Source organism: Syngnathus acus, chromosome 21 (genome assembly GCF_901709675.1).
Source record: "Syngnathus acus chromosome 21, fSynAcu1.2, whole genome shotgun sequence".
Classification (NCBI taxonomy): domain Eukaryota; kingdom Metazoa; phylum Chordata; class Actinopteri; order Syngnathiformes; family Syngnathidae; genus Syngnathus; species Syngnathus acus.
The window spans coordinates 2,659,873-2,680,473 of record NC_051105.1 but is presented as its reverse complement, the minus strand read 5'-3'; the positions used below and the strand labels follow the sequence as shown (position 1 = coordinate 2,680,473).

The 20,601-nt window shown below is 41.3% G+C and overlaps 5 protein-coding genes and 1 non-coding gene across 9 annotated transcripts; 4 read left to right on the top strand and 2 right to left on the bottom strand.

The window, feature by feature from the left end:
- Positions 1-154: 154 nt before the first annotated feature.
- Positions 155-3,055, top strand: txndc9 (thioredoxin domain containing 9). Its single transcript, XM_037239689.1, has 5 exons — positions 155-269; positions 920-1,114; positions 1,559-1,677; positions 1,921-2,175; positions 2,396-3,055. The coding sequence occupies exons 2-5, from the start codon at positions 941-943 to the stop codon at positions 2,511-2,513; spliced, it is 666 nt and encodes a 221-aa protein (XP_037095584.1). The 5' UTR covers positions 155-269; positions 920-940; the 3' UTR covers positions 2,514-3,055.
- Positions 3,056-3,353: 298 nt separating this feature from the next.
- On the bottom strand, positions 3,354-5,182 carry mrpl30 (mitochondrial ribosomal protein L30). 2 transcript variants are annotated; one of them, XM_037239691.1, is made up of 6 exons: positions 4,891-5,182; positions 4,511-4,582; positions 4,284-4,430; positions 4,136-4,209; positions 3,540-3,673; positions 3,354-3,390 (listed from the first exon to the last, which is right to left on the bottom strand). In XM_037239691.1, exons 1-5 carry the CDS (start codon positions 4,942-4,944, stop codon positions 3,541-3,543), a joined length of 480 nt encoding a protein of 159 aa, XP_037095586.1. In that variant the 5' UTR covers positions 4,945-5,182; the 3' UTR covers positions 3,354-3,390; position 3,540. The 2 variants fall into 2 exon arrangements, with proteins under 2 accessions (XP_037095586.1, XP_037095585.1); XM_037239690.1 differs by having other exon boundaries at positions 3,358-3,673.
- Positions 5,183-5,563: 381 nt separating this feature from the next.
- Positions 5,564-8,402, top strand: mitd1 (MIT, microtubule interacting and transport, domain containing 1). The gene is made up of 7 exons (XM_037239815.1): positions 5,564-5,837; positions 5,912-6,013; positions 6,376-6,512; positions 6,726-6,812; positions 7,055-7,164; positions 7,481-7,541; positions 7,622-8,402. Exons 1-7 carry the CDS (start codon positions 5,693-5,695, stop codon positions 7,715-7,717), a joined length of 738 nt encoding a protein of 245 aa, XP_037095710.1. The 5' UTR covers positions 5,564-5,692; the 3' UTR covers positions 7,718-8,402.
- An 897-nt stretch (positions 8,403-9,299) lies between these two features.
- cracdla (cracd like a) lies at positions 9,300-16,841 on the top strand. Of its 3 annotated transcripts, XR_005096118.1 has the most exons (12): positions 9,300-9,858; positions 10,990-11,074; positions 11,195-11,310; positions 11,746-11,890; positions 12,557-12,698; positions 12,758-12,919; positions 13,083-13,322; positions 13,482-14,460; positions 14,965-15,725; positions 15,875-15,965; positions 16,024-16,305; positions 16,348-16,841. XR_005096118.1 is itself a non-coding variant. In XM_037239655.1 (11 exons), the coding sequence occupies exons 3-11, from the start codon at positions 11,262-11,264 to the stop codon at positions 16,209-16,211; spliced, it is 2,757 nt and encodes a 918-aa protein (XP_037095550.1). In that variant the 5' UTR covers positions 9,300-9,858; positions 10,990-11,074; positions 11,195-11,261; the 3' UTR covers positions 16,212-16,841. The 3 variants fall into 3 exon arrangements, 1 of the variants encoding a protein (XP_037095550.1); XR_005096119.1 differs by lacking the exon at positions 16,348-16,841 and having other exon boundaries at positions 15,879-15,965; positions 16,024-16,042; XM_037239655.1 differs by having other exon boundaries at positions 16,024-16,841.
- Positions 16,842-17,127: 286 nt separating this feature from the next.
- On the top strand, positions 17,128-19,551 carry creg2 (cellular repressor of E1A-stimulated genes 2). The gene is made up of 4 exons (XM_037239657.1): positions 17,128-17,592; positions 17,921-18,090; positions 18,240-18,353; positions 19,133-19,551. The coding sequence occupies exons 1-4, from the start codon at positions 17,191-17,193 to the stop codon at positions 19,272-19,274; spliced, it is 828 nt and encodes a 275-aa protein (XP_037095552.1). The 5' UTR covers positions 17,128-17,190; the 3' UTR covers positions 19,275-19,551.
- trnan-guu lies at positions 17,719-17,792 on the bottom strand. Its single transcript has one exon. It is a non-coding gene; the product is annotated as a tRNA-Asn (tRNA).
- Positions 19,552-20,601: the final 1,050 nt, after the last annotated feature.

Below are 20,601 nucleotides of genomic sequence, written 5' to 3'. Positions count from 1 at the left end.
GTCTTAAGTCATTTCCTCCTCCTTGGCCTAATCAATTCTCATCTGCCTTCTCCTTTCTTTCTCCTGCCTCAGTACTTTAAACTGAAGACAAAGCCTGCAAAGTCAGTTTTGCACACTCCTGTACAGTAGGTGGCGGTATAGACCACATAAATGTAAATCCGTCACGTTCACGGAACTCTGGCGTCATTTCCGCAATAGTATTACTATTGTTACTGCGTCGCTATCCGGCAACGAACGACACCGGCGTTACAGTTCTGTTAATTTTATTGGTAAATTTACTATGTTATTCGATTTGATGTTTGTCTGTTTGTTTTTCCATAACGTACAATTCAATGTGGAACTTTCGCTGGCCTCTTATTGCTGGTTACTAACGCGTTGCTAGGTTAACGCTAGCTATTTCCTTCGTAGTAACGTAGATCATTGGTAGCGCCATATACATGACTGTTGTTTATTATCTTTTTCGTGTCGTCTCACAAGAATAATGTTATTTAAACTAGAAGCGAAATATGACCTATAAATGGCCTTTTACTGGCAAGTATCGGCTAACTGAGGCGTGTCCATGTTTCCCTACGGGCTTTGTTTGCTGGTCGTTCACAACTTCTAAACAGTTCGTTGGTATGAATGTCATTGCGAATATGAGAACTTCAGAATTTAAAATGGTGGAAGAATAATATGGCACGAAATACACCAACGTATTACACGTCACGTTTGGGAGCTTAAGATCAGGGGATGCTTTGAGAATAATTGTCAATTTTTGTCTATGTGAAGCCCTTTGAGACTGCTTGTGATTTAGGGCTATACAAATAAACTTGACTTGACTTGACTTGTCATTATCAGTGCTTGGTTTGAAACTACTTTGATGTTGCGCCAATGTTTTGGATATTTAAAATGTGACTGTGTGTACCGTTTGCACTCTCAGGTTGATACAGCACAGGCAACTATGGCTAACGACATGATCGACAGCATCACAAAGGTTCTGGTGCAATCCGCTAAGGTGGTGGAGGATCAGGTGGATGCGGAGTTGACCAAACTCACTGAAATGGATGAAGATGACTTTGAGAAAATGAGGGAAAGACGACTAGAGGCACTGAAGAAAGCACAGAAACAGAAACAAGTATGCCTTATTTTTTTTAAATTGACCTTTTATGCACACATGAGCTATACAGGAGATTTTTAATGGAGATAAAATGACAAAGGGCAAAATGTGAAAGATTTTGTAAACCATTTAAATCCAAACATAACAGGAACTACTCTAATTCATATCACACAACTATTTTCCTATATCAATGTTTTTTTAACATCTTAGCTGTTTTTAAAGTCATCTATTACACAAGCATCCTCCACCTCTGCATCACAACCAACAGCAAGAGCCACGTCAGGTGACAAACTTACCAAATACACACACCGAAGCCCACACACTAAGATACAAAATACATATAAGCCGGACGCTATGCGTAGATATAATAATTAATTCCTTTGTTGTTATTCATGTTAATTTGTCTGTTTTTTCCCCATGCAAACTTAAAAGTGAGACGATGTTATGTTTCTGTCATCACAGGAGTGGTTGTCTAAAGGACACGGAGAGTACCGTGAAATTTCTAGTGAGAAAGAATTCTTTGGCGAGGTCAAGGACAGCAAGAAAGTTGTCTGCCATTTCTACAGAAATACCACCTTCAGGTGAGGTCACTGTTTTATTCTCGTTCATTTGTAATTTGGCACGTTGACCTGCAGTGTAAATGTTGGAGAAGCTTATCAGACAGAGTTGCATTGTAGCCAAAATTGTCCAGTACCATATGGGATTTTTTGACTTTTGCATATTTTGATGTCATGGTATCGTGTAGGTCTTCATTCAAATGTCTCCCTATAAATAGAACAGCATTAAGTAGAGGCAGCTAATTTGTATCACATCCACACATCCAGATGCAGGATCGTGGACAAACACTTGGGCCTCCTGGCAAAGAAGCACATCGAGACCAAATTCATCAAACTCAACGTGGAGAGGGCGCCCTTCTTGACCGAGCGGCTGCGCATCAAAGTCATCCCCACCCTGGCGCTGCTCATCGACGGCAAGTCCAAGGACTACGTGGTCGGCTTCGGCGACCTGGGGAACACTGACGATTTCAGCACCGAGATCCTGGAATGGCGACTGGGCTGCGCCGATGTTATCAACTACAGGTACATCCTCTTTGGGGTGGCAAATGAGTAATTCAACACACCAGACATTTTTTTTTTTTCTCACAGGTTTACTGAATTGTGCCTTTATGTGTAAATGCTCAAATGCAAGCGATCACCCTCCTGCCAGTGCGCTTTGAAAATAGTACATTGCAATCGCACTTGATCATTATTATTGTCTTTTTGAGAAAGTAAACATTTCCTTCATCTTCATTCCCCCTAGTGGTAACCTGATGGAGCCGCCCACATCCACGCAGAAGCCTCACTCCAGGTTCACCAAAGTGGAGAAGAAGACCATCAGGGGGCGGGGCTATGAAACAGATTCTGACGATGACGACTGAGGGACTTTGACAGCCGTCTTGGTTTCTCTCTCTGGGCTACCTCTTTCATAATCTCTCAGCCAGCCCTATTTTCTTTTATTACTCTGCCCTTTACGATTTGTTGAAACGTTTTCATGATAAATAGGAAGTTACTTCAAATCGTCTTTCAGGCGTGTCTACACAGCTTGGTAAGTGCGTTGTGCCATCATAGTAAGGAATTTAATTCTCTATTGCCTAAATAAGTTTTATTTCTTGACATCAGGCCTTTTCACACACAAGTGAAAAGATAATCGAAAGATTGTTGGTTTTGCCTAACGAAACAACAGTTTGGAAACTTAATTTATTAAAAACATGTATCAAATGCTGTGGAGGTACCCAGTACTGTGAAGGGATTAGAAACCTTGAAATTAATATTTGATGGATGGCTTGAACTTTAACTGAGTTCTTGCTCAGAAAGAGAAAAGAGTACTTAAAGTCGACTGAGAATTATTGATGAATACTCTGTAGGATTAAAATCTTAGTTTTTGGTCAAGTAAAATAAAAAAATGATTTACAGTATTTAATTGTACGGTCTTAATTTTTGTTTCTCGCATCTAATGCAAACAAATCTAATTTGGACATCTAAAAATATATCCAGTAATATTGTAATTTATGTACTGTTTTCCCCAGAAAGTCTCATTGTAGTGAATTGAATGCTTTTTCAAATACACATTGATCAAAGTTTAGTATGAAAATGTCAAACGATAAAATTTAATTACTACAATGCAGTATTGGAAATAGCTTTGGCAGGTCCCAGTTGATCAAGCAAACTTGTACTTTTGAAAAATATCCTTGATGGGGTGAATAATGCTACAGACCATATGTGCTTTCACAATTATTTTATTAATTTAATGATGACTGAAATTAATTTGCCAGTCAAACTGGGTAACCGTGGTCATGTAGTTTGACTGAATGCTGCAATACAAGATAATAGAAAAAAAGGGTGATCCATCGTTAAGATTGACCAAGGTGATCAAACATGGTACTGTGAACAGCCTGGGTGGATGCGCTAAGATTCAATAGCTTTGGGCTGGAGCGGTGTGAGCAGGCGTCGAACAATCAGTTCGCCTTTGCTATTGATGTAGCTGTCAGCCATGTCTTGCTCGGTGGGCAGCCCGTACGGTGTCCTCAGTGGCTGAATCCTGAAAAGTTTGCGTATTCTTTATATAGGTATTGTCATGTCATCTCCATTTATCTTCGTTAAAACTGTTTACGACATTGTTGACGGAATAATAAAATACAAATATCATTATGACAATCTAATCAGCAATTTAAAGAGAAAAATGTAATTATATGGTATCTACTCAAAATTTAAGTAAAGAAAAAGGCTCCCTATCACCTCAGACGACCGCATACTCCTAGTTGGGCACCCACCCAGGATATTTAAAAAAAAAAAATGTTTTTGGGGAGAAGCCAACTATAGTTTTTGTGTGTGTGTGTGTGGGGGGGGGGGGCAGGTTATCAGTACGAGGACTTTTATTAAATTTATATATATTTTTTAATCATCTTTAAGTACAATTTAAAACGACTTGGCTTTAGATACTCATGTTATTAGGCTCTCACTAAAAATTCCCAAATGCTTTTTCAAATGTAGCATCTCATACCTGACAAGATGCTTGATGACTTTGAGTTTGCTGTTGACTGCAGGTATATTCTTGTGGATCACAGGCACATGTGGCTGTATGACAATGACAAGGCCATTCAATTTCACATTTAACTCCAATTAGACTGTCATCTGAAGAGCAGCCTCACCTTTTGGAGGCCCAGGTTCTTCACCATGTCTTTCTCCCAGTATGGCCGTCTCATTGCGCTTTTGACACGAGTCACTACGTGAAGTTTGTGAGGCTGCTCTGGGTCGCCACCATATTTCTCGTGTTCCTTCGACCGCTCTTCAAAGAGCTATTAGGGCAAGACACAGAGGAGGTTGTGAGCACTATAAAGCAGAATGAATGTTAAAATGGGAACAAAATCAGATTTACCTCTTGTGGAATTTTTGCTCTGGTAAACTTGCTGCGTCCAAACAAAATACAACGTGAAATTCCTGTCAGGACCTATCACAACAACACATAGTTAATAAACTAATGAAAAACAAAAATCAAACAGCCCTTTATGGTGAAATAACATTTTACATTTACATCCCATTTAATTTTAATCCCCATCTAGTTTGGGCCCAGACCTCCAGTTTGCAAAACCCTTTTTTTATAAGGGACAAGGTGATCAATTTTATAAGGTGCTTTTTTTTATAAGGTGATCAATTCTAATCACAATAGTTCATTACATGAACCAAAAATAACTGACAGGAAAGACTATTTCATATTTTTCAAACCGTGGAATAGTATATATTGGGCGAAGCTCTTACTTTGACGGATGATGACTTTAAACTGAATGCAGACATTTCAGTGGCTCCTAACATTCATTTTGACCGAGGTGCAGGACAAGGTTAGTGCGCCAGAAGTCGCGTAAAACATGCGCAATCAAGCTTCAATCATATGACGAAAATCGAAATTTAGAAAACAAGATACAATATCCAGTTAGTATTACTATAACTAAAGAAAAAAATATTTTGGACAGCTAAGAGAAGACCACACGAGAAACACGACCACCATTAAGCCTCATCCGGAACCAGAAATACGTCAAGCGACATCCGCGTGTGTTCCATTTGTTTCTATTATTATTTTTAAAAAGGTCAAAATGTAAGCAATATACACTAACAACTCACAGAAGAAAACATAGTTAAAAAAACGCCATAATTAACAAAAATATATACATAAAAAATGCCTTGGGTCTTTAAACGGAAAAAAAAAAGAAGTGTTCATTACGTTTCCTGGGGACATGTTTTGTAGACGTACCCGTCTAAATTGCCCCTTAATTTGTTATCGTTAACAGTTATGGTTTAAAAATTATAAGCAGAACCTTTACGCATATAACTCCGCTGTCATTTCTGTTATGTAGATACCCGGTACATACTAATAAATTTTAACGATGCACCCAAGCAAACCACTGGCGGAACAAAATCAGCCATTACGTTCTCTCGGGACATATATTGGCAACGGAACCACACGGAAGTGAAGCACTGTCGCTTATGCTGCCACTAACGATCCTTCGGTTGATGCCACCCTTGCCCACAATCTCCCTCAAATCGTGACCCTACATTTGACAACATGACTCAAAATCACCTACCAGGTATGGAGTCGTCCGCCATCTCTGTGCTAAAGCGGGCAGTAGAGTTGGACCAGAGTGGCCGCTTCTTGGAGTCTCTCGTCTGCTACCAAGAAGGCATTCAGTTGCTGTTAGACGCCCAAAAAGGTCGCCGCCACACGCACGTTTTATTCACACCAGTATATGTACCGCACTATTTACATTTTCTGTATTACCAGCAGCAGTGAAGGATGAGTCGAAGAGAGGACATTACAGGGAAAAGATAAAAGGTTATATGGACAGAGCAGAACAAATCAAAGCTCATGTGAACAAGACGAAAGAAGGTAATCATAAAATGGTCAATTGATTTATCATAATACTCATCATTTATTTACACTACATGCTGCCAAAGCACTAATATGCAAGTAGACAAATCGAATCACATTGTATTTCTTTGTATGGGATTTCTAAGACTGATTGAATCCAATGTCAACTTTGTGATTAGAAAATAATAATATTCTGACCTTTGGGGGAAAAAATATGGATTTCTAGCTTTAAAAAGTAACTGTCTGCTGGGATGAACACCATCTACCTGTGATTCCAACCAGGATGAGCGCGATAGAAAAATGGTTGGATGGAAATGTATTAAGGAATGGATGCTTTTCTTGTTGTGTCACACAGTCCTCCTCCCTCTCTGTTTTCTCAGAGGGAAAGTACCACGAGCAGGTAAGGATAGAGGAGGATGCCACAGGTTACAGTTACGAGGCCGTCTTCAAGCCGTACATTAGCGGTGCTCTTACAGAGGTCTGGGTGGAGGATCCTTACATACGACACACTCATCAGGTTAGAACAATGTACAAAAGCGCAGATTTTTATGTTTTTTTTACAGTGGATCTGTATGCCTTTTCATACCAAAGTAGTTTTGCGATAGGGTTGGCTTTTTTTTATTTTTTATTAAATGCACATTGATGACAACATTGTTGGATCATATTCAATTTACAGGGGTTCCTAATATTTCTTTGAATTGAACACAAGTCATGTTTCCATGCATGGTAGCTGTACAACTTCTTGCGGTTCTGTGAGATGCTACTCAAAGCGTCATGCAAGGTGAAGACCATACATCTCCTCACGTCACCCGAAGAAGTAAGTTTCCGTTTTTTTTTCAAACAGTAAGGTCTCACGCCACGTTAAGATGGGAAAAAAAATGCCTCCATCCCTTTATTATTTTCCCCCTATTGTGAAGAAAACAGGTAGTTAGTGTAATTACATTATAGCAGTTAAGCAGTTAATGATTCCAATAAAGACTATGTCTGCAGCTGTGTAAACAATCATTGAAATTTAGTTCTAGGTTTATTGAGGTGGCATTCATGCGCGTTGCTGTGCAGGATGGTGGCCAACAGGCAAGCTGCATGGCCGAGCTGAAGCAGAGCCTCGGTGCTCACGGCGTCGCTCTTGACCTGCGGTACTCCACCTCCATCCATGACAGAGAGATCAGGTACTATGAGTGAAGGAAAAGTGCAGGATGAAAATCACCACAAGCCTAACACGGATTCGTATCGTGATTAATATTGTGTTTTTGGAATATAAATTGAGCAGCAAAATCCACCTGTTTTTTATGGATATCATGAGGCAGACATTTTGTCTCTCGCTGCCAACTAAAAATGGCATCACATTTGCTTAATCATAGCTCATCTGTATTTTTGAGTTTGGCCAAATGACCTTCGGGAGATGAGCAATACTTAGTTTGTTTTCTATGGTCATCATCACCTTCACATCACTCACCAAACGCTATCATGCTGGACTGTTTGTAGGTTTGATAACGGTTGGATTGTCAAGATCGGAAGAGGGCTGGATTACTTCAAAAAGCCCAAGGTGAGACATGACCCGCATTTTATTGTTGAGATTCCAAATTTGCGTTTTACGTTCTCATGTGTTGTTGTGATCATCCACAGGGACGGTTTTCGATTGGATACTGTGACTATGACCTCAGGCAGTGCCACAAAACCACAGTAGACATTTTCCATACAAAACACACCAAAGTCCTATGAGGCACACAGTCACTTACATTTAATTACAATTATTGACTTGTACAAATGCATCTATTTTTGTTATGAATGTCATATTGTAAAAATATTCATGCTAAAAATGTAATCAAGCAGAAGATCTTAGATTTGTATTTAAATGAATGTAATCTGGTGCCTTTTTTTTTCATCATGCTCTTAAAATGGGGAGAACAGTGGATAGCTTGGTTGGTAAAATATTGTAAAAATAACAACTCTTAATATCTGCATATCTCTTTTATTGTAAAAATAGATTTTTTATTTACACTAAATTTATTGAATTGATGCCATTTAATTTAGATTTACTTACGATTAAATGTGGTATAATGTTACACAATTGTATTGAATTACAGTAAGAATGGTGTAAATATATGTCACTAGTTTGTGATTTTACAAAGTATAAACTAAACGTTTAGGTGTCTATATAACGTTCTTTTTTTTTTTTTTATTACCCAAAGCATTTGTTTGTGTAGGCGTCTCTTATACTGTGGCCTGTTGACGTTGTCTGGAAAATGTGTGAATGAACCATGAGCCGTGAGAGTTGAAACGGCGTTGTGATCGGATTATCTCTCGGCCTTAATCTCGATATGTCATCTGCATGCATGTGGTCCACCGGGGGAAATTATAATCCCGGAAAGGGGCGCATGCATCGAGCAGGATGGTGGAGCTGCCACCAAAAAATGATATATTAACACAAAGAACCTTAAGAGTTACAGCTCGACGTATTGGTGTCACAGGTCACTGGCCTTAATGTGGATCGATAACATGCATTGATTCCATGAATAGTCATATTCAGCAAAACATAGAAGTCTCACTGAGGTAATCCACAACAACAGCTGGTTTGGTGCCGTGGGTGGGACTGAGAGCAGATTTATGTGAGGACCAGAAGCCTTATCGGGAGAGAAGCCTGCACACGTGAAAGAAAACAAAATATAAATAATGTGGATGTGCTCCCCAAGCGCTTCAGGTTCTTTTCCTCCTTTTGTCGCCCAGTGGCCGATACAGTGAATCTCATCTTGTGTGTCGGAATGTCTTTTACACTAACACCTTAAACTTTACGTTTGAATTATTCTCTAATATGTGAGGTGACCTTTCTTTTCAGGTCTTTCAAAGGGTGAGTGGTTTTACTTGATTTTAGTTTTATTATTCAGTTTTTTGTTTATGTTCATGACAATGTGTCTATGGATGGAAAATATATTTATATACATTTTTTTACAAATGTATTTTCAGAATAATCTAAAAAGTTTCATCAATAAATTATATTCCATGATTTAATGTAATAATATTTTTGTAAATATGTTTTTAAAGAAATATTAAATCATAGCTATTTTGCTTACATAAATCTACATTTCAATAATGCTATGGTGAAGGTAAATAATGAAAATAAAATATATTTTATATTTTTTTATAATATTAGTATATAAAATATAAAAATATTGCCAAATTACTAATCTAAAGTGTGTATAACATGCATATGTTCATATACAAATATTGTATATACATGAAGATATGATTCTGTTTTCTGAAAGCATTTTTCAAATATAAACTGTGTCGAAATATGCTTACCTGACCTATATAGCCCACAGCGAAGAGATCAATATTTAATGGTGAGAATGTGCAGGAATGTAACATTTGACATGTGTTAGTAGTTGTAGCAGTAGAATTTTTATTTAATTCCTCTTTTAGAGTGAGTGTGGACATTCATTCCTGCCCTGTTTCCAACTACGAGCTTTCATTACCCCCCCTCCACACACACACCCTCCTCCTCCACCTCCGCATCCCCTCCCTCCCTCCTTTACTCTCATTTCTGGGCCCAAAATCAGGTTAGTGTTTTATAAGGAGCTTAGCGCAGAAGGCCACAGTGTGCTCCTAATGTAATAGAGTATCTCTCCTCCTCTCTCTCACACTCCCTCCCGCCTTCTCTGTCTCATTCTATTCTGTCCTCTTTTTGTGCATGTCCCACCATAGAGTGACCTTCTCCCTCTCTCTCTGGCACTCACTCCGCCTTCTCTCCTCCCCCTCCTGTCTCTCTGCAGATGTGGACGACAAACCTGCAGGTTCAAACAGGACAGGACGCTGACAACACAACTCGGGGGACAACAGACAGCTAAGTCCTGGGTTGACTCGCGGTATGTTGAGGTACTTTTGTTTTTGAGTGGGGGTGTGGGGTGGGGGTGGGGGGTGTCTGCTGTGACATGTGAAGTCTGTCAATGAGATCATTTAAGACTCCAAAAATTGTCTTCTTGCTTCATGCTCGTGTGCATGACCACACATATAAGAAATTAACTTTAGGCCTGTTTTTCATCTGGGCTCTCACGTGTTTGTCAGATGACACAAGAGGTGCAGTCTGGACTTTGCTTTCATGAGCTGACATATCTCGTCTTTATCACGATACGAGGGCACAGTGTTGACAACAGCACTAACAGCCGGATTGCTCGATCCGGAGCAAGTGTGTGTTGCACGCGGCGAGAAAGTACACAAATGACTAAAAGGGAAGCAGCGTTGCATCAGTGTTACAGCTGGATGATTTTTTTTTTTTATTGTAAATACAGTGGTACCTTGAAGAGTGAAACATTTCTGAAACAGACTGAGTCAGACTGTTCCAGGTGTCACCACCACAGCGTTGAAAAGTCCCTAGAATGTGAAAATGAACATGTCTTTGAAATTTGACACCACAGAGAAGAAAGTTGTGTTAAATTTGAGATATAGTGACCTTCATCATTATTGGCACCCCTGGTTAAGATGTGTTCAATTCGATTTCTGAAAATTGTAGAAATTCCCCAGACCCCAACCCCACTAAAAAACAGGGAGGGGGCTAGAGGAGAGGAAACAGGTCGATGGATAATTTAGTGTGCAAAGAGGAATGGTCTCTTTCTGTCATCTTCCATCTAGTGAAAGATTATATAGAAGAAGATTATGCATTGTGTTGTTGGCCAAATGGACTTTGATGTGAAATATTTTTTTCTTAATGTCGTCCATTCTCCCACTTGTATTGCATTTTCCTCTTTGTTTAATTTTGGGCCTATATTATTTATTTTAAAAAATGTTTGTTTTTTTAGAAGTTTAGGAACACATCGTGCACAAAAAAATTCAAGTATACAGAATAAAAGTGAAAATCCTAAAAACATCAAGCCCTTCTCACATGCTGGGGGGGTGTCTGCTAAACTTGTTGGAATCACAACTCTGAAACTAAAAAAAAAAAAAAAAAAGGATGCTACTTTGTCTAGCATTTTCCTAATCTGATTCAATCTCATCTGCAGGTGTACCTAATGTAATGTCCTGCAAGCGTGCAGCCATCTCATTAAAAGGACAAAAGGGTGCACACCGCACCCTCTAACAGCAAAGGTTGGTCCCGTTCATGATAAGAACAGTAAACCTTTGAACTGCAAGTCCGTGCGTCACATCTCAGGGCTTATTGCGTGGCTTACTTATCTGCAAACAATATTATATTTTTTTCCCACCCAGTGAACTGGTTCTTGTTGGCTCTTGCCATCTGGACTTTTGTGCCGACCAGTTTGTACCAGGCAGACAAATGGAGGCCTTCTCGGCGAATACAGAGGTGTGTGCTGAAGATAGTTCAGGTGAGATTATCGAGCAATCTATCACAATGATCATATGTGCATGGCTTCAAGGGGGGGGAGTGTCTTTATAGTTGCTTTTACACAAATAGTTGGGTCTTTGGAGAGCCTCGCCCATCCATCAAGTGGGAAATTATCTTAGCAAAGACCGAGCCGCCGTCCAAGTTGAAAAATGTGTCAGAAAGCAAGCTTTTCAGATTTCAGCCTGACTGTAAAATTCTATTGTGTTTCTCCATCCAAACATGAGCAGAGTTGCAATGTTGTTGAATGTACAGATGAGCCATAGGTCGGATAAGCGGCCCATAAAACATTGAAATTTTTTTTTTCATTCGTATTCAGACGGCAGGACATTGAATGTTGGACAGAGACTTCCGAGACTCAACTATTTATGCACAAACATTGAAAAGACAGTCTAAAACATGTCCGTATATTTTTTAGAACCACCAAAATCCAGAGTCAAGTTTCCCGGGGCTCGTCTGTTTACGAGAAGCAAGCGAGCAGGCGTGGAGTTCAGTGCCAAGTTCAGCCAGTCGGCCAGTGACATCCTTGCAGGAAAGGCGCCGGGATCCGAGGATGATTTGGCGTGAGTATGATGGCTCAAAATGGAGAGAGGACCAAAAGTATATGAAAGAAAATGTGCTTTGATTTGGATGTGTTTAGTGCATAGGTGTCAAACTCAAGGCCCGGGGGCCAGATACGGCCCGCCACATCATGTTATGTGGCCCGCGAAGACACATTTTGCATACACTTTGTATCATTACTAAAATTACAAATTGTCTTCACTTTAAATAGAAGAAAATATTCATACATTTTTAGAAGTGTCTCTCTCTCTCTCTCTCTCTCTCTCTCTCTCTCTCTCTCTCTCTCTCTCTCTCTCTCTCTCTCTCTCCCCCTCTGTCTGTCTAATCTATTTTCAATTATATCAATGAAGTACCTATCTATCTATCTATCTATCTATCTATCTATCTATCTATCTATCTATCTATCTATCTATCTATCTATCTATCTATCTATCTATCTATCTATCTATCTATCTATCTATCTATCTATCTATCTATCTATCTGTCCATCTATCCATCTGTCCATCTATCATCCATCCGTCCGTCCATCGATTCATCCATCCATCCATCCATCCATTTATTTTTGAAGAGTTAACTTGAATGTTTTCAGCTCAGCCTTGATACAAAACAGGAAAGAAAATCGATGGGTCTTGTCTCATAGATTGGTGCGTCATCTATTTCCACTGTAGATGCCCCCAGGGAATTATGGGATCTCGAGCGCTCTCCCACGACAGCATCTTCTGGGCCGACCAGGTGCAGACAGATGACGACAATGAGCCAGTCAGGGTGTCATCCCAGGAGAACGTCCTCGGCAAAGTCAAAGCTTTGCAGGTAAGGTTTCTTTTCTTTTTTAAAGCGGAGGCCACAACTCAGCGCTGCTGCATTTTCAGGTGAAGCTTCTGCAGCAGAAGATGCATCTGGGACCGCCTCCTCTTGTTCTGCCCATCAGGCGACAAGAGAATGGGGGTGGCAACTCTCATGAGGGCCCTGCTCCTCACAAGAGCCCTGAATTTTCTACTGTGGATGTTCCAACCCATGGAGCCCTCAGAAAGGTGAGAAAGGCTATCAGTTGAAATAGAGATCAGTTCCAGGTTCAAACTGACAAAAATAAACGTATACTGGCAATGTTGGAAGTACAAATCTTCTAGTACAACAATAAAGCCATTAGCGTTTTATAACACGGCACCTGTTATTCAGTCATGTTTATCTTCGCAGGTGGCATCACACCCACTCTCCCCCATCTTCAAACCTCCAGCATCCAAATTTGGGGCCGCCACTACGCCGTCCCCAACGTTCATCCCATCTGGTCCCGCTGTCACTTCTCCTGGCGAGTTCCCGCTGGACTTTAGCACTCCGGCCCAGTTCACCCCTTCTTTGGACACGTCTGCTGCCCGGCATCGTATGTCCATCAAGCCCCGCAACCAGAGGGTCAGCACCAAGAGGAGGGCGGCTGAAGTGAGTGGTCCTCCTCGCCACCTTATGCAATGTTACTTCCTCAATGTTTTGAAATATTCGCATTTCCTGAATGGGTTTATTTTTTGCTGTACGGGTCATCACCCTCAAAAAGTGACCTGTGCCAGTTTGGCCTCAAATAATCGTGTCCATTTTTAACAGCCTGATGCTAAGGTGGATGACATGAACAACCATCCTGAACCTGTGGCAGATGAACACGCTAAGGAGGAAGTCATATTGGAAGAACGAGGCGAAATCAAGGTGTCACAACAAACCTTTCCGAAATCCACCCAGCCCGAAGCGTTCCGATCGGAAGCCACTCTGGACCGCGCTTTACCTGGCAGATGCTCTCCCGTGTCCTCTCAAGAGCTTCAAGCGAAGCTTCAGAGGCGAGCACTTGTAGTATCAAGCGAGAGAGCACATCCGTACTCAGCGGATTCTGGAATTGAAAGAAAGACCCACAAAAAGAGTGAAATCATCTCCTTCAGCCAGCTGTCCAATAGCTGTGCATCGGCGTTGTCCAGATCCGCAATTTGTCTGCAGGATGAAGCCGACGTAGACAGCGTGAGAGGACTAAAAAGACCTGGATCTGGATCCTTTCATTCCTCCATTACCTCTGCCAAGAGCCGCATCGAAGACAGACCGCGATCAGGCAGTTTTGTGGGAGTTGTAGGACAAGCGGGGTCCAGACACAAGGTAGGAGGACCAGTCGAGGACATGATGTCAAGCTTGAGGCAAAGGGATGAGCGTAAGGATCTGCAGCCAGGAGGTAGGCCTTTTGCAGTGGGGAAACTTAGACAAGAGCAGAAAAGCTCAGGACATCCCTGCGAAAGGCAGGATAGTGCGAAAAATGTCGAAGGAGCTAAAGCCGTAGATGCTGTCCCATCGCAGGAAGTGGAGGGGGTCGTAGTGGCCACAAAGGTGGAAATCAAGGTGGAAGGAGAAGAAGAAGCAAAGACCATGTTTGGTTTTAAACTCCGCTCCACCTCTAACTCCATGCGATTTTGGTCCGACGGATCTTCCGGGCGTCAGTCGAGGAAGTCGTCGAGTGAGGAGCCGAGCGTTGGACTGAAAAGTCAAGAAAGCCGAGATAGCGATAGCCTGTCCAAAAATGCGAATGCAGGAGATTTCACACAGACAGGTGAGTTACTAGCCTAGTTTTTTTTTTTTTTTGGTGCCCTTTAATTCGAGTAAAAACAAATGACTAAATAACCAGCATGTATGTCATACATATATATTTTTAATTTACCTCCACTCTACTGTTTATTGAAACTTTTGTTTGGGTCACAAAAATAACTGGTATGTATTCTCCAGTCAGTAACATAACCGTTTTTTGCAAGCCCTCATTTGAATACAAAAATAATCCTACCAGGAATAAATAACTGGTTTTACAGGATTTTGGTTCCCTTTTTTTCTTTCTTTTTTTTTTTTTTTGGTCACCAGAATATTCTAACTTTTTTTGGAACTCTTTCATTTGGTTACCCTCCAAAATTGGTTTGTATCTTTTATTGCGGTACTATAATAACTGGGATAGAAAATTGGCCTGTATCCTATTTTTTTTTTCACTTTTTAAAAAATATTTTTCATTGTCATTAGATATTCCAACTATGCAACAACTTTGCTTCCATTTGTTTTGCCTCCACAGATCCAGTGCTCTCATGCAAGCCTAGCCCTCCGTCTATCTTTGAGGCTCCCACCTTACCAACAGACGTCCAATCAACCTCCTTAAATCAGTCTCAGGAGCTTCAATCGACCCCGCAAACAAGTTCCCCCGAGGTATCCTGGATGAGTCTGGCAATGGAAAAGACCAGAAGCCTCCAGCAGCTTTTTGCGAGACGATTTCCAAAGGACTGCTCGAGTACGGCTCCGCAAATACCAGAGCAGACAGCAAATTCTGCTGAGATGTTAAATGAGAAATCTCAGTCTGTAAGATTGCAAGAATGGGAGAAACCAGCACACGATGGCGGCGGCGGCGGCAGAGTCGTAACGGAGCACGGCGAATCATTCCAGAAGACGACAGTCAACACCTGGAAAGAACCCGAAGCGCCGCAATCACATGTAAATACAAGTCAACCGGCCTTGCAAAGAACCGTATGGACAAAATGCGGGTCTCCATCACGCTCCGCTGCTCAGTCAGACACCCCGTCTCAGTTTGGAACAGGGACGACTGTCGCTCAATCACGAGCCCAGTCCTACCAGACTTCAGACCCGCTACCTTGGAGCCAACGAGGTCTCCAACCTACAGCACAGCAGCCCAAATATGTGGACCAGGGCAAATGTACAATGCAGGAAAAGGAGAGCCCCTCACTACTGGGCAACCGCAGCAGTTTGGCCGGATCAGTCAGCGGGAGAGCTGCGTTTTTGGAGAGACAAGCAGAGTGGTGTTGTCCGCCTTTAACAAAAGGGGTTTGTACTTCTTTGTTAACCATCTTCTTCTCAGAAGTGGCAAACATACTCACGCTTGGTACTTAAGTAGAAGTTCACATACTTTTTGACATTGACATGACATTGTTACACATGCCTATTTCTCTTTTCATGATTCCCAATCTTCTTAGGTAGAGTTGAGGAAAGCGCAACTGGAAATCAAGACTGAACCCCTCACACAAGGCAAAGACACAAAACCTGAAGAAGGCTTCAAACCTCCAGGTGCGGCAATTCCCAAGTCGAATCTTTTTCTCTGAGCTAACTTTGTGTTTTCTTCCAGAGTCCCAGAGCCCCATCCGAGTGCCTGACAGACCTCGCGAAGAGAAATGGACGCGCAAAAACCTGGGGTCCTCGCTGTCGCCTTCCTCGTCACCCATCCTGAGGTCCACGGCTGACAGCGCTCAGCCTTCCTGGATGGAACTGGCCAAAAGGAAGTCCATGGCGTGGAGTGACAAGACCATGGACTGAGGATTCTTTTTATTATTTAGTTCCCTAAGAATCATAGCACACTTACCTGTCTTTTTGAAAGCTGAAATGAAAAATGGGCCTCTTTTGAGGAGGTTTTATATAGCCACTACTACTTTGGATACATACAATTCTGCCATTTTAAAGGAAGACAGTCAAGAAGCTCTAAGAGCAAATGAAAGTCCTCAGAGAAACTTATGACAGCGCAAAAATATTTCAACCACAGTGGAATGGTTGTCTGTTTATGTGTGCCCTGCGATTGGCTGGTAGCCAGTTCAGGTGTTCCCTGCCTGCTGCCCGAAGTCAGCTGGGATAGGCTCCAGAACCGCCTGCGATGCTCGTGAGGATAAGCGGTTCAGAAAATGAATAGATGGATATAATAATTGATGTATATTTGTAATAATTAACACATGTTCAACTGTTGCATTCCTTAAATGTAGTATGGAAACAGAAATGGGAAAGCTGCTGTAGGCAAACCACAATTTAGTGGATGACAGGGTAAAAAAAAAAAAAAAACTTAAATTCAAGTGTAATTCTTTCCAAAGGGTTGTGTATTGAACTGTACTATACTGTAAAATGTCCATGTTATTTGCCACTCCAACACTTTGAAATAAAGAATATTTCTGGATATAATTTTGATGTTACTTATAGCATGAATGTATAGAAAAAATATCTCATATTACCGTTCCGAGTATCTGGATTATTATCTTCTGGCTAAATGGAGTGGATTAGTTTTGTTTCGACAAAAGTAATGGTTTGCCACCATCATGTGGCATGTCTGTGCCAAGGAACTACAACATCAATGGCAACATTTAGGGGCTGGTCTCTCGTTCTGTCCCACCAGACTTTCCTCAACAATATTTTGCCTTTTGAGTTTGACATGTTTATGTAGTACCCGAATGTGCCGGCAGGGGGCAGATAATGCTTATGAAACTATTGGATAAACGACTTCTAGTGAAGGCAGCCATTGCTCCTAAAACTCATGAGGCCCACTTTTTACTTAACCCTGCCAGTGTTGGCCAACATTCTGACCGCGTGTGCAGCCTACACTTTGAGGAGCTCCGTCTCCTGGGCAGTCTCCTCCAACCACGTGGAGGCCGACCTGTCGGAAGAAGTCGCCCCGTCTTTGCTGGTGGACGGCGGCGGGCTGTGGAAGCAGGCGTATCCGGCAGGCATAGATGAGACTCCCGGGGAGAAAGTGGAGCCAGAGGGCGACTCCAGTGCGGCGGCGAAGAGCCCCGCTCGCCTTTTTTCCTATCGGACGGAGACGGTTCAGGTGGGGAGGGGTGGTCCTCCACCGCACCAGGAAACGGCGAGAACGGCCAGATACATCGCTCACAGCAGCGACTGGGGTTCCCTCGCCACCATTTCTAGCCAAGACAAGGTAACATACGCACGAGTTCATGTTTACTTCAATATACAAAATGCATAAATAATACCACTCTGGATACAAAAAGACACACCCATCCATTTTATTTTTCATTGAAAATCATCGTTTTTAAAAACTGCCCGTCCCTGGGTGGGCTCGAACCACCAACCTTTCGGTTAACAGCCGAACGCGCTAACCGATTGCGCCACAGAGACACGTTGACATGGCGATACATCGAGTAATGTGGGATTGCTCAATTTGTCCCAAAGGAAGGCGATTTGACCAATTTTCATTTGGGTCAAGGTGACGTCAATCTAATTTTTATATGTGTGTGTTTTGCTAGATCAAAGGTCTTCCTTTTGGGAACATTTTCTCCATCAGTGATGGACCACTGGACAACAGCACAGGCGTCATCTATTTTTACATGACACCTATGGACAACACCGTAACCGACCTGAAAATAAACCCTTATGCTTCCATCACTTTCTCAGAGGCTGAGAGTGATTTCTGCAGGCAAGCACACTCTAGTCCACTTCTGACAATGCTTGCAACATTATTTCCAACTTTTTTTTGTAGGTTTATTATAATTTGACCACAAGTGTAAGGTGCAATATTCAATAACTCTTGTATTGGCTCTCTTGATTGTACTGTTCTCTTTCCAGACAAATGATCTATGAGGCAGAGGACCCCAGATGTGCTCGACTCACGCTTACAGGCAAGATGGTGGAGGTGGCCCCAGAGGAGCTGGCTTTTGCCAAGGAGGCCATGTTCTCCAGGTACGAGCAAACACCCTTCACATTCAGTGGTGTCTTAACTCAAAACATTCATACCAAGTCTTATTTCTCATATGAAATGAATGAAAATGCCTTTAAATGATTCTAGCTGCCGCCCCCTAACCCTCCCAAAATGTTTTAACTTGTTTTTTAATGAGGGAAACAGCAGTATCTTACTTTATAGAAATACGACAATAATAAGTAAACAAAGTACAATGTAAAGGATTGAACAATGTGTGATAGGGATTTATTTATTTTGCAACTTCCTCTGGTGCGCATATTGGCCACCAGGGGGCAGTATTAATATACAGTACGTACATACAGGCATGAAGAGGACAATCCCTACTGAGTAAACTGCAGTAAGAAAAAAACTATTCAAAGCGAGGGAGTGGGGTTATGTATTGTTATTGTTGCAAATAGTAATCACAAAATTATGGAAAGAAATTAAAATTAATTAAAGAATTGTGTAATTTTTGCATAAGGTTTATCATGGCAGCTAAATTTTACTTTGTAAATTTATGTGTATGGGGTATATGAATTTTTCTCATTTTAACTTCTTTTTGAATGTATGTTTTTTCATTTTACTTATTTTGTTCCCTTCTCATCATGTTTTGCACTGTTTCACTATGATTTATGAATGTGTTTTTGTTTTTTTTCTGGGGGGGGCTGACTTCAGGTAGTTAATCAGAGTTCATTCTTGTTATGGTAATATAAATCTCATCTGTGGTAATGAAGTATTTGGATATCAACACATTTTAAAATGCCACGTTTCTTTGTTCCAGGCATCCGGTGATGGCAAAGTGGCCCGTGGGACACAAATGGTTCTTCATGAAGCTGGAGCTGATCCAAGTGTGGCTGCAGGACTGGATAGGAGGCACGTCGCTCATTCCTCTAGAAGAATACTTCAAAGCTTCCCCTTTTTAAGATTCGCTGCATTATGAAAAAGAAATTCTCATCTAAGGGACACGCATCAGTGTCTGTCAAATTTTCAATTTAGTGTGCTACGGTGAAGGTCGCCAGAATGCAAAATGGAAGTACGAGTAGAAAGGGATGCTGGAACCAGAAAGGGTACCAAGGCCAACACTGAAGACTCTTCTGTCACAGAAGCCTTGATCTTCTCCCTTCTTGTCGTCTTCCATAATCATGTTCCTTAATTAAATGCATAGCCTACTTGGACTGTCTGCTGAGGGGTGGGGTGGTGTGGGGTGGACTGTCAGATTTTATGCTGCGGGGCTTTTATAAGAATTGGTTGGGATCCTCTGCTGCTGCCATTTGCGGGGCTACTGTTGCCATCTGAATCCACATTACATAACCACAGCCGCTGGCAAACATTTTCAGGCCAGCAGTCCACTCTGGTTTTGCTGTGGTCATGTGGTTTGGTTTTTGAAAATAATATATGTATCCAAATCATGTTAAAGGGATGCATACAATTATTTTTAATACAGTTACTCTGCGTTGGATTTTGTATTAAAATCATTACAAAATAAGGAGTCTGAATACGCTCGTAAATGTAAAATGTCGATGTTGCAATGTGCAGCATGTTTTTTCTACACCATCATTTGACACAATTTTCAACATCCGCAAAACATTAGACGCCTCAATACAAGCTAAGAAATGTGAATTAATTAGCTTTGGGTGGATTTGAATGTGACTGCTACACCTGAAACAATTGGAGAATGTAACCTATGCGCGAAATAAAAAAACAATGTAATTCTTTCATTATCGCAAGACTCGCTTTCGAGTCCAAAAATAAACCTGATATAGCACAACCCAGCAATACTTTGCTTCCCCATTGGAAATAATGGAGATATACAGTATACATAAGTCCAAATGAAACTTTGGGCGCCTTCATTCGAAGGGAAACTGCAACCAAATTTGCACAATAACGTTTGGCAGGTTTTGTAGTACATCAAATGGTCACTGTGTGGCGCCAGAGGACACTAGTCCGTCACGCGTCGCTTGTTGGAAAACAAAGGTTGCGCTTGGTCACACAAGCAGTACTTCCTGAGAAATCATTTTAATAGTTTATTAGCCCCGTTTAAGACAATAAAAAAAAAAAAAAAAATTTCACGCAGCTATATAGTTTATTTGACCTTTAGCAACTCTCACTTTCATTTCTCAAATGAAACATTCATGCAAAAGTCAGCCGCCACCATCCTGTGCTATACTTTTACTTAAGTAGATCTTTCAGATGGTTTTTTTTTCCCTTACGTACAAGAATGACACATTTTCATGCATAGATGAAGTTTTA

Bases quoted from the DNA above. Each gene is read 5' to 3' on its own strand.
- mrpl30 (XM_037239691.1), bottom strand. From the start codon at position 4,944: ATGTTAGGAGCCACTGAAATGTCTGCATTCAGTTTAAAGTCATCATCC. The intron at 4,583-4,890 runs GTAAGAGCTTCG...TTGTTGTGATAG, and splicing joins TAAAGTCATCATCCGTCAAA to GTCCTGACAGGAATTTCACG. The intron at 3,674-4,135 runs GTATGAGATGCT...CAAACTTTTCAG, and splicing joins GTCATCAAGCATCTTGTCAG to GATTCAGCCACTGAGGACAC.
- cracdla (XM_037239655.1), top strand. From the start codon at position 11,262: ATGGAGGCCTTCTCGGCGAATACAGAGGTGTGTGCTGAAGATAGTTCA. The intron at 13,323-13,481 runs GTGAGTGGTCCT...CATTTTTAACAG, and splicing joins CCAAGAGGAGGGCGGCTGAA to CCTGATGCTAAGGTGGATGA. The intron at 15,726-15,874 runs GTTTGTACTTCT...CAATCTTCTTAG, and splicing joins GTCCGCCTTTAACAAAAGGG to GTAGAGTTGAGGAAAGCGCA.
- creg2 (XM_037239657.1), top strand. From the start codon at position 17,191: ATGAGGCCCACTTTTTACTTAACCCTGCCAGTGTTGGCCAACATTCTG. The intron at 17,593-17,920 runs GTAACATACGCA...GTGTTTTGCTAG, and splicing joins CCATTTCTAGCCAAGACAAG to ATCAAAGGTCTTCCTTTTGG. The intron at 18,354-19,132 runs GTACGAGCAAAC...TCTTTGTTCCAG, and splicing joins AAGGAGGCCATGTTCTCCAG to GCATCCGGTGATGGCAAAGT.
- mitd1 (XM_037239815.1), top strand. From the start codon at position 5,693: ATGACTCAAAATCACCTACCAGGTATGGAGTCGTCCGCCATCTCTGTG. The intron at 5,838-5,911 runs GTCGCCGCCACA...TATTACCAGCAG, and splicing joins GCTGTTAGACGCCCAAAAAG to CAGTGAAGGATGAGTCGAAG. The intron at 7,165-7,480 runs GTACTATGAGTG...GACTGTTTGTAG, and splicing joins ATCCATGACAGAGAGATCAG to GTTTGATAACGGTTGGATTG.
- txndc9 (XM_037239689.1), top strand. From the start codon at position 941: ATGGCTAACGACATGATCGACAGCATCACAAAGGTTCTGGTGCAATCC. The intron at 1,115-1,558 runs GTATGCCTTATT...CTGTCATCACAG, and splicing joins AAGCACAGAAACAGAAACAA to GAGTGGTTGTCTAAAGGACA. The intron at 2,176-2,395 runs GTACATCCTCTT...CATTCCCCCTAG, and splicing joins GCCGATGTTATCAACTACAG to TGGTAACCTGATGGAGCCGC.